We start from the raw sequence: 15,137 nt of genomic DNA on the forward strand, positions 1-15,137 counted from the left end.
TCCGGAGACAAATTTATAAATCGAATACAATTCGGATTTTCGGTCGAAACCATTAGATCGACATATAGCCATTTAATTTTTTTTCTTAAATGACCTCCCAGTCGATTTCGGAGTATATTAGAATTTAAAAAAAAAATTACAGGAATTCGAAATTCGACCTTTGATGAATAGGCCTGTAATTATTGCAAAATTATAAGTCATTGAGGATTTCCATATAAAGTCAAGCCAAAGGCTGAGTGCTTTCACACAGGCCATGAAACTTGGAAGATGACTTAAAATATCCATATATTTTATAACAGGGGGTACATGATTTTTAATAATACATAAGTTTCAGTCAAGTGACACACATTACTTCACTAAGCTCCAATTATAGCGACATCACTAACAATAATTGGAAGGATATAAGGGCTCTTGTGAATTACATGTATATATAATACAAAGCAGTCCAACTTATCACATGTAGTGGGTTAATATTTTCTCATATAGCATGTTGGAGGGCGGGATTAAATTAAAATGATGATGTCATAGAGTGAAGTCTATGGAGCATTTGAGCAGACAGGGGGCAATCAAAATGCTTTGGCGGCCACATCCACATTAAATTGTAATTCTATATTGAAGTCCAGGCTAATTGTTAGATAGGATGTGATTTGGGGTGATTGCTCATTTTCTGTCTCACATATTGTTCTATAGCAGGATATTTTATCTATAACCTCTTTATGAAGAAGGTGGGGCCCTGACCAAAAGTTGGCCCATAAACTATTGGGGGGAGGGGTGGCTTGAATCCAAAGTCTGAAAATCAAACCATATCACTTAAGAGAATACAGTGAAGTATATAACACAGCTTTTTTCTAGCTGTCAAAGCAGCCTTCAAAGGCCCTCTGTATATTCCAACCCAATCAAATGAAAGAATGGATAAGATGACAACTGCTGGTGGAGGAGGGAGAAAGGAAGTATGTGTAGATCGTAGTGGCAGAGAGTCAAAAGTCATTCATGTATGAAGGGTATTGGAAAAAAAATTGTATATGATGAGGTCATTTTAATACTATCAAAATAACAAATATAGTGCCACTCCGCATTACAAATGCACTTTCAATTTCAGATACCTGAAAATATAAGATTATGTTTTAATTCCTTATTGCCAGATAGTGGTGGAAAAAATCCCTGCACAGCTTAAAAAATAGCAAATAAATATCATAAGGAGAGGCAGCTGTTAATGACGACAGTTATGATACCCAAAACCTGCTAAATTGTGTTTTGCTAATAATTAACTACTAAATGTTTTGCAAGAAAACCCAGGTAAGGAATATATTAAATAAACCAAGCAAACGGTCATTTAAATTGACTGCACTACAAAGTGGCATATATCCCCAGAAAGCTTACTACACTCAGATATCCTTTTATGAGTTAAGCCCTTTCCTACAGCAAGTGTACCATTAAAGGAGCAAAAGGCATTTTGCATTTCATCTTCTTGCAAATTCTTCCACTGGCTTCCATATAACTGACAGGGAAAATTAGACATGGTATTAAAATCAGTTACTGAAGTCCTCTGTCTTCCACTAAGACCAAAGCATGTAATGGTCTACAACAAGCTAGAATATAATTGTCATTCAGCGAGAGTCTTTTCTAGAAAGTCATGCTTCATTGGAGAAGACTGAGTTTCCATTTGAAATCAACAAATTAATCCGAGACAGGTATCTGAAAGGGCAAGTTTAATAGGAAGCAGCTACTGGGCTCTCAACCATGATAAAATGTTATTGCTGTTTCGCTGTAAATTGGCTGGGAACATATGATACTTTCTGCATATGAGCTCCATTGCTGTTCAAGAGATATACTGTTCAAGCTATCAAAATGATGACAGTCTGTCAGTCCCCATAATAACCTGCCAATGGCAGGGCTCTGTGAGCACAAGTGTTTACAATTGGGAACATTTTCCATGATAAAAAAAACACAAAATAAGTTATTATTGCTACAAAATTTGAAATAAGGCATTGAATCTGTTGTCATATTATTAGAAGCAGAAATAGACCAGAAGAAATAGAGAAACTAAAAAAGGCAATACTGAACTGGCTTTAAAACACCTCTTCTGAAGAGTCGGAGAAACAACACAATTATAAAAGAGTGAGCAAATCCCATAGTAATTCCACTACGTCGCATGCTACTGTATTCATTACGGTAAAACCATTACGATCACATATTATATTAGTAAAAGGATGTATAATATTTTTATATAGAATTTTTTTACTGCAAAAGTCCCTAGAGTGCAACAGCATTTTTCACAAACTCTATATAATACTACTGTTAGCACCAGGGTATTATCTCCCTTAAAGTGTGTACAGCAGCCTGACAGACTGACTATATATATATATATATATATATATATATATATATATATATATATATATATATATATATATATATGATAGTGGGATGCACATCCATTCAAATGGACAATGTGCCAGTCGTAAAATAAATAAATATATCCCAGCAGATGACGGCACACCAAAAAATGTAGCAAAATGCAAAAGAAGTTAAGTTAAATCAGGTTTATTATGATCCAACGTTTCAGCTCCATCTTGGAGCTTTCGTCAGGGAAGAAAAAACAACAGTGCATGCAGAGGGGGTTTAAATAGGCACTATTTGGCGCCAGAATGTGGTTACTAGGAGCCCCTAGCAACCAAACAAAACTAAAGGGAAAGGTGATCCCAAGTATTTAAAACCAAAACCGTAATACCGCTAGTGAAAGGGAGGGTTTTATGATGCCATGTGAGAGATATTCACTGTATAGGGCTGTGTTGCTTACGTACTGTGCCAGTCTCCGCCGTGTTACTATTCACCGCAGTCAGCGCGACCCATAGCACGTTCAGACAGAGGTGGACCGGAAGTCGAGCGGCTGCGAGCATAAACCCCAGGCGCGTTGCCTAGCAACCCGTGTACGCACTTCATGCCTAGCAACCCGTGTACGCACTTCATGTCCTAGCACACCTCGGTATTAACTGAGTAGTGTGCTTGTTGACAGGGTATTAACTGGCTATAAGGAGGGGACAATCCCTGCTATTGAAAGCCAGGAGTGCATCCAACTTCGCGCAGCATTTTCCCAAGAGCATAAGGATACGGGTGCATGTACATTACTATATATGGGGAAGCTCTAAGCCGTCCCTAAGTAGGGAGTCCACATGTCAAAATCAGCAGAAGAGAATCTAGATGGATCTACAGACTTGACTCGGTGACTCCTCGTGGTCTTAATGAGTCACTTCCACTTGGATGCTTTATGTGACTGTGATAATATATAGAATGATTCTTTTTCTTCGCTATGCTTGCTCTGTGGATACAATGTAACAAACATTTGACCTTAATAGATTAGATACTGTATTTCTTCTTTGATACATATTTGCTCTTGTTCCTCCGATTACAGCCCAACAGTACATTATCCCCGTATACCGCTTTATATGATTTGTTCCCCCCTTCCTTGGATAACGTGGATGCATAATGCCAAGAGGAAGGATAGCTGGCGTATCCCCTCATGAGATATTGACGCGGACAAGGTTTCAGGTCTAGACTGCTGTTTCATTTACCTCCACCATCCGGGTGAGGTACCTGCCTAATTTAGTCTCAAAGCCACCAATCTATACCGCCGAGTACCCGATTTTGACATGTGGACTCCCTACTTAGGGACGGCTTAGAGCTTCCCCATATATAGTAATGTACATGCACCCGTATCCTTATGCTCTTGGGAAAATGCTGCGCGAAGTTGGATGCACTCCTGGCTTTCAATAGCAGGGATTGTCCCCTCCTTATAGCCAGTTAATACCCTGTCAACAAGCACACTACTCAGTTAATACCGAGGTGTGCTAGGACATGAAGTGCGTACACGGGTTGCTAGGCATGAAGTGCGTACACGGGTTGCTAGGCAACGCGCCTGGGGTTTATGCTCGCAGCCGCTCGACTTCCGGTCCACCTCTGTCTGAACGTGCTATGGGTCGCGCTGACTGCGGTGAATAGTAACACGGCGGAGACTGGCACAGTACGTAAGCAACACAGCCCTATACGGTGAATATCTCTCACATGGCATCATAAAACCCTCCCTTTCACTAGCGGTATTACGGTTTTGGTTTTAAATACTTGGGATAACCTTTCCCTTTAGTTTTGTTTGGTTGCTAGGGGCTCCTAGTAACCACATTCTGGCGCCAAATAGTGCCTATTTAAACCCCCTCTGCATGCACTGTTGTTTTTTCTTCCCTGACGAAAGCTCCAAGATGGAGCTGAAACGTTGGATCATAATAAACCTGATTTAACTTAACTTCTTTTGCATTTTGCTACATTTTTTGGTGTGCCGTCATCTGCTGGGATATATATATATATATATATATATATATATATATATATATATATATATATATATATATATATATATATATATATATATATATATATATATATAATCTATATATACATACATACATTTTCTAGTGTTGATTGTAGTAAACAATGCAAAACAATGAAGATGAAGAATTGTTTTTATTTTACATCTACAGTAATTCTTCCTCAGTAGTCCACACTAGATACAAGTTTGGGAGATTTGCTAATATTGGTCTTGTACAAGTGCAAGGCTTTCATTTGCAAGATCAATTTAGCTGTTGGCCTGAAAGACCTTCTGTTAAAAGAAATATCATGTCAGGGAATCCAATGCCACAATAAAATGTCTGTTATGATAATTTTTGACCAAGCATAAAACCATTGTCTTATCTTTTCATGTGAAACATAATACAGGGAATCAGATTGTAATGATGAAAGTTTACTTGTACATGCAATGTGCTTTACCCCTCTCTGCAATGCCTGTTTTACCTTGGATGATATCGTATCCTAATAAGAAAGTCATTAATCACAATACCTTTAAAATGGTTTTGGTCTATATTGCCCACAAAAAAAATCAACTTTTAGAAACTTGCTTTAAGAAACGCATGTAGACAGGACACATCTGCAGCCATCAATGCAATTAGAAAATCAGAGCAATATTGGTTTCAGCCCAGACTGTTTTTTACTGTCCTTTTTAGATTTTTTTTTTCCACCACAGAAGCAACTCTCAGTTTTAAAATGTAAATAGCATAGAATATTGATAAACCAATTATCACTGGTGCAAAGCAAATTTCTATTTTATCTCAATTACTGTATGACAGCGTAATAGGTCAACATAATTTAACATCTAAGGCAAGGACATACTTCAATAAAACAGCTCAATTTTGATGTGTTAATTACCAGGGTACCAATGCATTATAGGACAATAAAACGCGTAAAATTCCAAATTAAAATAAATCTTTTCATTAAAAAGAAAAGCATAAACAGTGAAAAGGTCAACAAAACATCACCTTTTAAATTGGCCAAATAGACCAAACACACCCACAAACAAGCCTAAGACCAAGCTTTTGCGTTTAATATAGGTTCTGTAGTACAAGAGCAAAAAAAAAAAAGAAAAATATAGCCCAGAAGTCAGTTGGGCAGGTTTTTGATTGAGGATAGTTGGCTAGTTGCAGCTGCTATTTCCGGTGTTGTTATCCAATCAGTTGGCCCTAGGGCCAACAATCGAATTAAGCCTGATATTGGGTGAACGATCCGCTTGTTTGTGACCTCACCAAACGAGTGGATCTTAAGAGTTCGGTATACAGGTGAGGCATATGGCCATTAAGCATTCACACTGATTTCAAATATTACTGTACATGCTAGGGAGCTTTCATAATAAATTCCTTGCAACAGAGACTACTTTGGGTGCAGTAGATATGGAAATGTTTACTGAGATACCATAGATATCAGCTCTTACTCATATGCAAAATAGAGACAAAGAGATCTTATCTTTCTAGTTTATGGTCTACGATAAAATAAATAAGGTCTTCTCTTACACTAATTTTTTTTGTAAAATTGTGTTCAATTAATGCACAAATTTCTAAACTATTATATATATGGCCCTGTGCATTTTCTCAGGAGGACACTTTCAGGTATATAATGCTCCATTACAGAAAGTACAAATGTATTTTAAATAAAATAGCGCATGCATATGACTAGGGTAGAAGAAGATTATAGGCTATTTTATGACTAATTTCTCTATTGAAAACTGAAGATTTAGGCTGATGTCGCATGCAGCTCCCACTGCTTTGAATGGGAAGAAGATGAAAACAGCAAAACTAGTGCCTTTTTAGCCCAAATATACTACAGGAAACACCAATACTGCTGTTTACAGGCCTTTCCCATTCAAATCAATTGGAGGAACCAGAGATTCACTTTTCAGCCTGCTGGAAGGCAACATGTGTACCTGTATTAGACGCTATTCTCTCTGTTACCAAGAAAATAAAACTGGTTCACATTCTACATTTGTCTGTTAGAAGCAGCATGTAAAGCATATGTAACCTGGGCCGATGTATTCGTTTTTTCCTCAATCAGATAGCGGACTCATTAAAAATAAGCAAATTAAAATATAATATAATTTTAGAGTTTTTAGAGTCAAGCAACCCTTTTTGATGACAGTGTAGAATCATCATACTTTCTGCCAATGCAAAACAGTAAAACAAACCAGCAATCATGCAAAAAATACACCTTTCCCAGTGCTTGTAACATTTCAAAGTAAAAAAAATATAATTTCCCCTATAAAAGTCAATGTAATAAGCAGGGATGTAACCGAAGAAAAGAATATTTCTTTGAAGGCCACATCCCTTTTAGCACAATTATTTTACCAACAGCTTTGACATCTGAAATGCATGTCTATAATTATTGGTACAAACTAGTTTGAACTCTTTATGAAGCCCCTAATTGTAACCAGGTTCTTTGAGGTGGAATATATTCTTTAAATATTTTAGCTACCTAGATACAGTGATATGTAAGCATATAAATGAACCAGCTGGTTAAAAATCAAATAGGATAATATAAATCTCAAACATGTATCAGTCAGATGGCATATTCCTATTTAGTAAAATGAAAATAAATGGATGTTTTCACATACCGGATTCCAAGATTCATAGTCTCCGATGTTCCAATCATGCTTATAGCTAATAGCATATTGTTACAAATTTTGGCAGCCTAAAAAAAAGTTGAAATTGGAAAATATATCACACATGCAGATAAGTTTATGTTAGTTAATATTGCAATAAAAAATACTAAAAGTCAAACTGTTTGAGCCGATAGCAATGTTCCTTTAAATTGAAAAACATATATTGTGATTTTATTTTCCCAATGAGCATTTTAACCATTTAGTACATATCAAACAGATTTCAAAGAAAACTGGCGAAACCTTAATAGAATAAAATGAAGTTTTTATATTGCCCTACACAGGAGCCCAGTGTATAGTCTATGTGCCATATGTTAGGAAATGTAGGGGGAAGCTGGTTACCCCCAAAAAAAAAATGTATGCTCTTTTTCAGCCTATCACCCTGAAAAAAGAAAAGAAGCTAGCGTTTTTTGGGACATAGAAAAATGTTCAACCATTTTTTTAGGAACTCCTATCTACTACTACTATTGCACTTTGCCTGGTCTGAGATGACGAAGGCAAGTCTGGCGCAAGTGGTAACGTTCAGTAAAATCTGCATCTTATTGAATTTGCGTAGTTACGTCCATTTGCCAGGCGTTAGGGAGTAAAGTACCGCTAGAGTCTATCTCCTTCGCTGGCAAAGTTACGCCATCGACCATTGTTAAATCAACGAAGTACTGAAATGACGTCACACTGGCAAATTTTCGCCCCTTATTAAATTTGCCCCATAGAATGCACTATAGTAAATGTATGAAAACTATTGTGGCTCCAAAATAATATTTGCAAGAAGATATTTTTAAGTTTTGGCCCGCCTTATTTGGTTTTATATGTCATATAATAACAGCGTCAAATGCTGACTTTTTGCTCAAAAATTAAGATCTCAAAAATGGATTAAACCATGTCATACCTTGCAAGGATTATATTCTGATGCAGTGTTAGTTAGAGGGCCTGTTGGCATTATTATTTGTATAACAGAATTAAACAGAACAAACATACCTGTCCTGTACCAACTGCCCCACAGTAAACCACATTGGCTCCCATGCAAGACAAAAGCTCTTTTGCAGCATCAAATTCTTGCTCCACTCCACCAACCATAAACGTGAGATTTCCAGATCGAGCAGCTCCAACACCTAAGAAAAAAAGAAGACACACAGTGGCTAAACAGCAATTTTTTTATTTTGCCTTGATGCTTTTAACCGATTGGTATAGAAATAACACACTTCATAGGAACAGTAAAAAAAAATTTTAACCTAAAGAGGGTACCCATTCAAATATGAAGGATACCTCTGCAATAGACCACAAAAGGTACTCATTTTTGATCTTCTGTATTTGTTGTAGAATTAAAAGGAAACCAACAACAGCATCCAACTGGATAATACATGGCGAAGTTTGGCGTGTTTTTTTGCCATGGCCCTGTCATTCACCTTTATGGTCTGAAGGCACCCATCAATTGCTTGTCCTGAAGTAGTCACTTGCATATGTGGCAGTCAGCTTTTCTAATCGACAAACCCTTGCATGATCGCTTTCAAGCAATTGCCCTAGTGGTGAGTGATGGACAAAACACCCCAAATCTTCCCATCACAGTCCTGAAAGGCTTTAAGAGAATCTGGCAACGCATCATCTAGGAGAGTATTCAACAACTATCCCAACCTCACAGCGAAGAAACATTTACATTGCATCAGATGCAAATACTATGCCTAACGTCAAAGGGGCCCAGCTCTTGTCCTTATTCGTGTATGAGAAAAAATATTCTGTCTCAATAATGCTCTCTATTGTATTTGTGGTACATTGCCCTTTCCTTTCTAGTCAGGTCTCTGTTTCCATCAGCATACACTACTTAACTACATAACAACACTGTTAACTTGTCTTATTGATACTTTACTGATCCTTCTGCTGTGTTTAAATTGCATCACATTGAATTCAAGCAATTCCATGTTATGACCTAAAGCAAATTAAGATGACAATTCAAGCCACATTTTACAAACAAAATCCAGTATTATCCATCATAGGTCAATGGCTTTTATCTGTTTTACAGGCTGCTAAATAGCTACAGAGAGTCATTTATTAGACCAGAATTAATGCTGACAATGGTTCTCAGCTGGTTAATCCTTTGGCAGCTGCACTGTCTCAGTTATTCAAACACTTAAGTTGGAAACAAAAGAAAATACTGAAGCAAAAATGCTGGAGAATTGGAAAAAAATTGAAAAAACCCCTGAATCTTTTTAGATAAATTGGGCCAGAAAACGGATACTTTTGATCTCCAATAACCAAAAAATAACGTGTTAGTGTTCTGAAAATGTGATGTATCAAAAACCTTAAAGATGTATTTTAAGTAGAAGTATGTTTGCCAAAGATCACATATTAGTTATGTTTTAAAACTACAGATGGGGCTTGCCTTAAACGGAGCAACTCAGGTCATCTATTATCTCCTAGCTTCTACAATGGTGATGCCAAGGAAGCTTGCAATTTAAGTTTTTCTGTTTCCATTATTCTTAGGCTGGCCACGACCTTCCTTAAGTGCTATCCCTTGGGACCTAGGACCAACAAAAATATAACCCTCACCCAACAAGTAATGCTCAGACTATTCACCTGCTTCTAACCACACTACTAGAGTCAACCTTTGAGAGTTCACTTAAAGGGGCACCGTCTGGAAGCCAGTTGTATGATGCTATCAGATTAAAGTCAGCCTGTTTGGCTGAAAATAGAGGTGGTACAATAGTGCTGTCCTCTAAAACCAAAGTATTACCCTTTTTAGGGACTTAAGCAGTCTGTTACAAGCATTTAATCAATAGTATGAGTCTTCAAGACAGAGGATTATTGATCTTGCAAAGGATCATGCTCCATTATATGCTCAATCCCCTCACTCATGAGCCACATGGGTAAGGTCCCTTTAACAAATGGTTGACCTCTGGCTAAAACCCACTGCTTTAATGGTGTGGCAGTTGTCCTAGAAAGATAAAGTCTTTGCCTAGGGCCCCCATTTTCTTTTTTAATGAGCGATGTAGTTCAGCATAATAATTATTGGTGATGAAAGAATGGTAGTGTAACATTTGCACATAATAGCACAAAAAAGCTTAAAATCTATATCAATTCAACACATACCAACACCCAATATAAGTTAATTTTTTAAAGGTGAAAGATGATATTGGTGCGCTGTATAATTACAATCAAAGTTTGGTAGGAAGGGGGTCCACTAAAGTAAAGTGAGGCACAAACAAGGATTACATAGAGAACAGCCTTCAAAGGAAATGCCTGGTCAGGTTTTTGTCATGGAAAAAGGGCAAAAGTGAGAATAAATTGCCTATTAATTACACTTACCACATGTGCACATGGTGTTATTGCTATGTAAATAGCACCCGCTGTATAAGACTTTATAAATTATATTGCACTACTTTAAAAAAATCAATCCCTATAAACATGTTTTCCTGTGTAAAGGAAATAAATGCCATTAAGATAAATCTCACATTCTATATCTAAAATCTAAATAGTAGTTACAAAAATAAGTTGTAACTTTTTATAAACACATTTAAATATTAAAAACCCAGTGAAATAGTTTTCTATCAAAATAGATTTATACTCGATTAGTCAATATCAGTTACAATGCAGTGCACTTTGTTATCATCAGAGCACAGCTGCAAAAAGTGCAGAAGCCACTTGGTTGAGAGGTGAAACGTTTCAAGAAAACTCCAGTTGCTGTGACCTATCACTACTAAATATAATGCCCTGGAGGAATGAAAACATTTATACACAGAATGAAAAGCGTTTTATCCTGTGGAGAAGAGGACAGATAAGTTTCTGAATAACTGGTTTACAGATAAGAAATTCCCCCGCCAGTACTTATTTATATAGTTTTATGTAAATTGTTTAGGATCATTACACAAGTAGGTTTTGATCAACAATATTTAGTGGGGATATTTGAAGTAGGGAAGGAACCACATGCAAAACATACCCTTTTGAATGAAAGGACATGTAAAGCCTACATTTTCCTACCATATATATAAGTTGGGCATATCTTCCCCACCCAAACCACATCATTGCACTGTATATACCCCCTCCACTGACCCCCATCTAAAAACAAATGCTTTGTGAGGCTACAAATGTTTTGTTATTGCTACTTTTTTATTACTCATCTCTCCTATTCATATTCCAGTCTCTTATTCAAATCAGAGCCTAGCAACCAGATTTCTCAGATTGCAAACTGGAGAGCTGCAGAATAAAATGCTAAATAACTCAAAAACCAATTGCAAATTTTCTCAGAACATCACTTTTTAAATTATGCTAAAAGTTAAATGTAAAGGTGAACAACCCCTTTAATACTATCTAAATTGATCTTTCATGAGACAAGACCATACATTTGCAGCACAGCTTTTTTTTTTTTGCAGACTATATTACTTCATGTGGAAATACAGAAAAAAGCAAGACGATTATTAAAGATAACACACTGGTAAAGAATGGGTTTTGCTTAAAAGAGTCACTTCTAATAAGGTGTTATAATAACAGTATGCAAATACTGTATATTCCAGGTCAGTATAAAGAAAACTTCCTTTACTCAAAGGAATTCACAGAAAACTAGGTCACACCTCAAAACTACATACACAAGGTTTTCTTTTTAACCTAAAGCAACAAGGTCATCGGTGCAGCAGAACTGCAGTGAAGTAGAACTATTGCTCATTTATTCTTTCTTAAATAAGCAGGATATTCATTCTTGTTTGTATTGTTTTACTCAAGTGCTGAGTTGGGAAGAATTTCTTTCCATTTTGAAAGTCACTCTTTGTACAAATTAATTTTGAGATTTATGTTTTAAGTGGGGGGGACATTTTGATACTTAAAGACACACATCTCTTATAAATATACCCACTGGTGGTTCACTGTTTATAGCATTATGGTTTGATTCCAAACTGGGCACTATATGCATTGGCTCTTGATAAACTGGACCCTAGTGTTTGTGAATGTGATAGGGACATAGATTGTAAGCTCCACTGGGGCACTGACTGATGTGAATGATTTATAAGCTCTGAAAAAGTGCTGTAAAATATATGGGAGCTATATAATAATTATATTGTATGGTTCCGTAATGTTACTGAGAATGTGAAGAATACAGCATACAAAATCAGGCTTCTTATATGTCATGTCAGTAACTATAGTGGCCCTCAAGGAAAGCATGTTGGTTGCGGTCAGTAATTTCTCTTATTGTACCTATTATTTTTTTAACATACTTGAAAACAGAGAAAAATCGCACCAGCTCATTAGATCAGATGTAAAGGGATACACAAACAAGGGCAAACCAAGAACAGCCCTCAAAGGAAGTGTTTGGACAGGTTTTTTTTGTCATGGAAAAAAGGAAAAAGTGAGGATAAATTGCCTATTCAATACACATACCATATGTGCACATGGTGTTATTGCTATGTAAATAGCACCCATTGTATAAGACTTTATAAAGTACGTACTACTAAAAAAAAGAAAAATCAATGCCAATAAACATGTTTTCCTGTGCAAAGAAAATAAATCCGTTCAGATATTTTAAAAATGCTATACATTAAATCTAAATAGAAACAGCAACAAATAAAAAAATTTGTAGTTTTTTTTTTAAGTGAAAAGCAAAACAGTACCGAATAGGTGTCATTAAAAAAAATATGGTGCTTGTTACGTCTGATATTCTGGAAAATAGCCAGCAGAACTTCATGAAAAGCTACTTTTAACCTTAAGACACCCAGACTAGTAAATCATTGTTTCATCTTAACAAAGCAGAGATGTATTAACCAGAATCCCACCAAAAGAAAAGGCCAATGGGGCTAGGCTGGCAATCTGAACAGTCTTTAAAATGCAATTGTTCTAATCATTTTCTACAGATGCAGTCTCACAAGGGGCTGCTGTCACTGGGGCCATTTACGACGTATTATGGCGTCTCTATTGTTTACCAGCGACATTCGCTAAACAGGCGACAGCTGGGTTGGAAAGCTGCTACTCAAGGAACAATATAATCTCTAAAAGTAATAACAAATTTAAGGGTGTTAATTAACTTTACACTTTATCATGTTCAATTAGTTGCCTTTTCTAGCCACGATTGCCGTGCACAATTGGTTTAGAGCGTGCCATGTTTGATTTGTAAGTGATCACAGTTTCTCTTGCAAAGCCCATGTCAGATGTTCTCAAGGGTTTTGGTGACACAGATGAACGACTCCACACATGCTTAGTAACAGGATGATCTGGTTTAATATAAACCACCATAACGTAACCTCTTGTTAACACACCCTGGACCATATCCAGGACAGAAAATCAATGCAACCCCCAGCAGATTTTGTTTTTTTATTTTGTCCAAGAAAAAAACAAAAAAAAACTAGTCATTAGAATGATAAAATGTGCAAGGTAATTTTTAAGGCTCAATGTTCATTTAAAATATATAACGGCGATGCACTTCTTTTTAATAATTTGCTCTTGGCACAGTTTCCACCTTACAGAAGACAATTTCTCCGTGCATGCCAAATGCTGAAATCAGGTTTTTCTTCCTCACCTGGATAATGCATTTTACAGTTTCTTAATAGTTTTCAATGAGAAACGTAAAAGAAATAATGTAGTAAAAGCACTCCTTTTATGTACTGTAGATGCAAAGAAATGGCATAATTTCAAGCAACAACATATGTATATATTATTTGCGTCCTGCATTCTCCAAGGAATTTTGCACAAAGGGTTAAATAAAAGGCATATATTCAAAATATTCTGCATTTCCAATTATATCACACAAAAAGAAGTCACTTGTACTGCAAGTGTATGGATGTAGCTTGTGTGAAACAAATCATAAGCCACCAGAAAAGCAAAAAACAGGCTTATTATTTTAATATAAAACCAGAAGAGACCAAATATTGGATGAGCTCAACAGCCGTTAATTCTGAAAACCTAATAATGAGTTAAGTTAAATTTTAAAGAAGGAAATTATGAGCTGTATTTGAAAACAGCTGAAACCTCAATACACAGCAGCAGAAAACATTAGTTTTCAGCAGAAGATCTGCAGGGAGCAGGGAAGCGGTCGATAGATCCTTAAATTGGAAGCAATAGTCGTTCTTCTGTCCCACGTTGGCAGCTGCTGCATTTGCAGACCTGGTTCATTATTTACCCATAATGACCATCAAGCTCCAGTCAAAGTCAGATCACAACAACTGTCAGCAGCTCTTTTAATTAGCCTTGTTTGAATTCAGATAAATATCACAATGGCCCAGCTTCTGCTGAAAAAGCAACAGAATGCAGCAAGAGCAAGATTTTTCTGCCAATATGGTCCTAAGCACTGGGAAGAAATCTGAAAGCTGAAAAAGCTTGTAAAGAAGTGGATGCATTTCTCTATAGCAATGCCAGTGAGGTGGAGGAGAGCTTTAAATAAATTATGATTTTAATAATTAAAATAATGGAAGATATCAATATTTCAACAGCATTTAAATCAGGGTTCTCTGTGTGTAGTGATAACTGAGCCAAATAGTTGTACAGGTATAGTACCTGTTATCCAGAATGCTCGGGACCTGGGGTTTTCTGGATAACGGATCTTTCCATAATTTGGATCTTCTTACTTTAAATCTACTAGAAAAAAGTTTAAACATTAAATAAACCCAATAGGCTGATTTTGCATCCGAAAAGGATTAATTATCTCTTTGGAGTACAAAGTACTGTTTCATTAGTACAGAAGAAAAGGAAATCATTTTTAAAAATTTGGATTATTTGGATAAAATTGAGTCTATGGGAGACGGCCCATTATTCAGAGCTTTCTGGATAATGGGTTTCCAGATCGCATACATGTACTAGTGATTGGATGCTGGTAATGTAGCTCAAAAGCCACCAATCATAAATTGTCAGCATACAATTCTGTTTGCAAGGACATGATTTATATTCCAGAAAGGTACAGCATATGTGTCATATGGTAAGGTATAGCCAGGTCAGACACCAAAAACGTTATGCACAAAGCAGACAGTTTTGACATTTTTGCACTTTACTTCATTCAGTAACTTTAAAGGGGTGGTTCGCCTTTTAGGTAACTTTCTTTATGTTATAGAATCTCCAAATCCTAGAAACTTTACAATTGGTCTTCATTGCTTATATTTTATAGTTTTTGAGTTATTTGCCTTTTTCTTCTGACTCTTTTCAG

The 15,137-nt window shown here is 36.3% G+C and overlaps 1 protein-coding gene across 1 annotated transcript in view; it reads right to left on the minus strand.

The window, feature by feature from the left end:
• hibadh.L (3-hydroxyisobutyrate dehydrogenase L homeolog) overlaps positions 1-15,137 on the minus strand; it is a 73,372-nt gene that overhangs the window by 4,421 nt on the left and 53,814 nt on the right. Inside the window, 2 exon segments of the mRNA NM_001094829.1 lie at positions 6,986-7,062; positions 8,006-8,139. Of these exon segments, the coding sequence (NP_001088298.1) occupies positions 6,986-7,062; positions 8,006-8,139 (211 nt within the window).

The sequence above is a fragment of the Xenopus laevis genome, chromosome 6L (genome assembly GCF_017654675.1).
Source record: "Xenopus laevis strain J_2021 chromosome 6L, Xenopus_laevis_v10.1, whole genome shotgun sequence".
NCBI classification, from domain to species: domain Eukaryota; kingdom Metazoa; phylum Chordata; class Amphibia; order Anura; family Pipidae; genus Xenopus; species Xenopus laevis.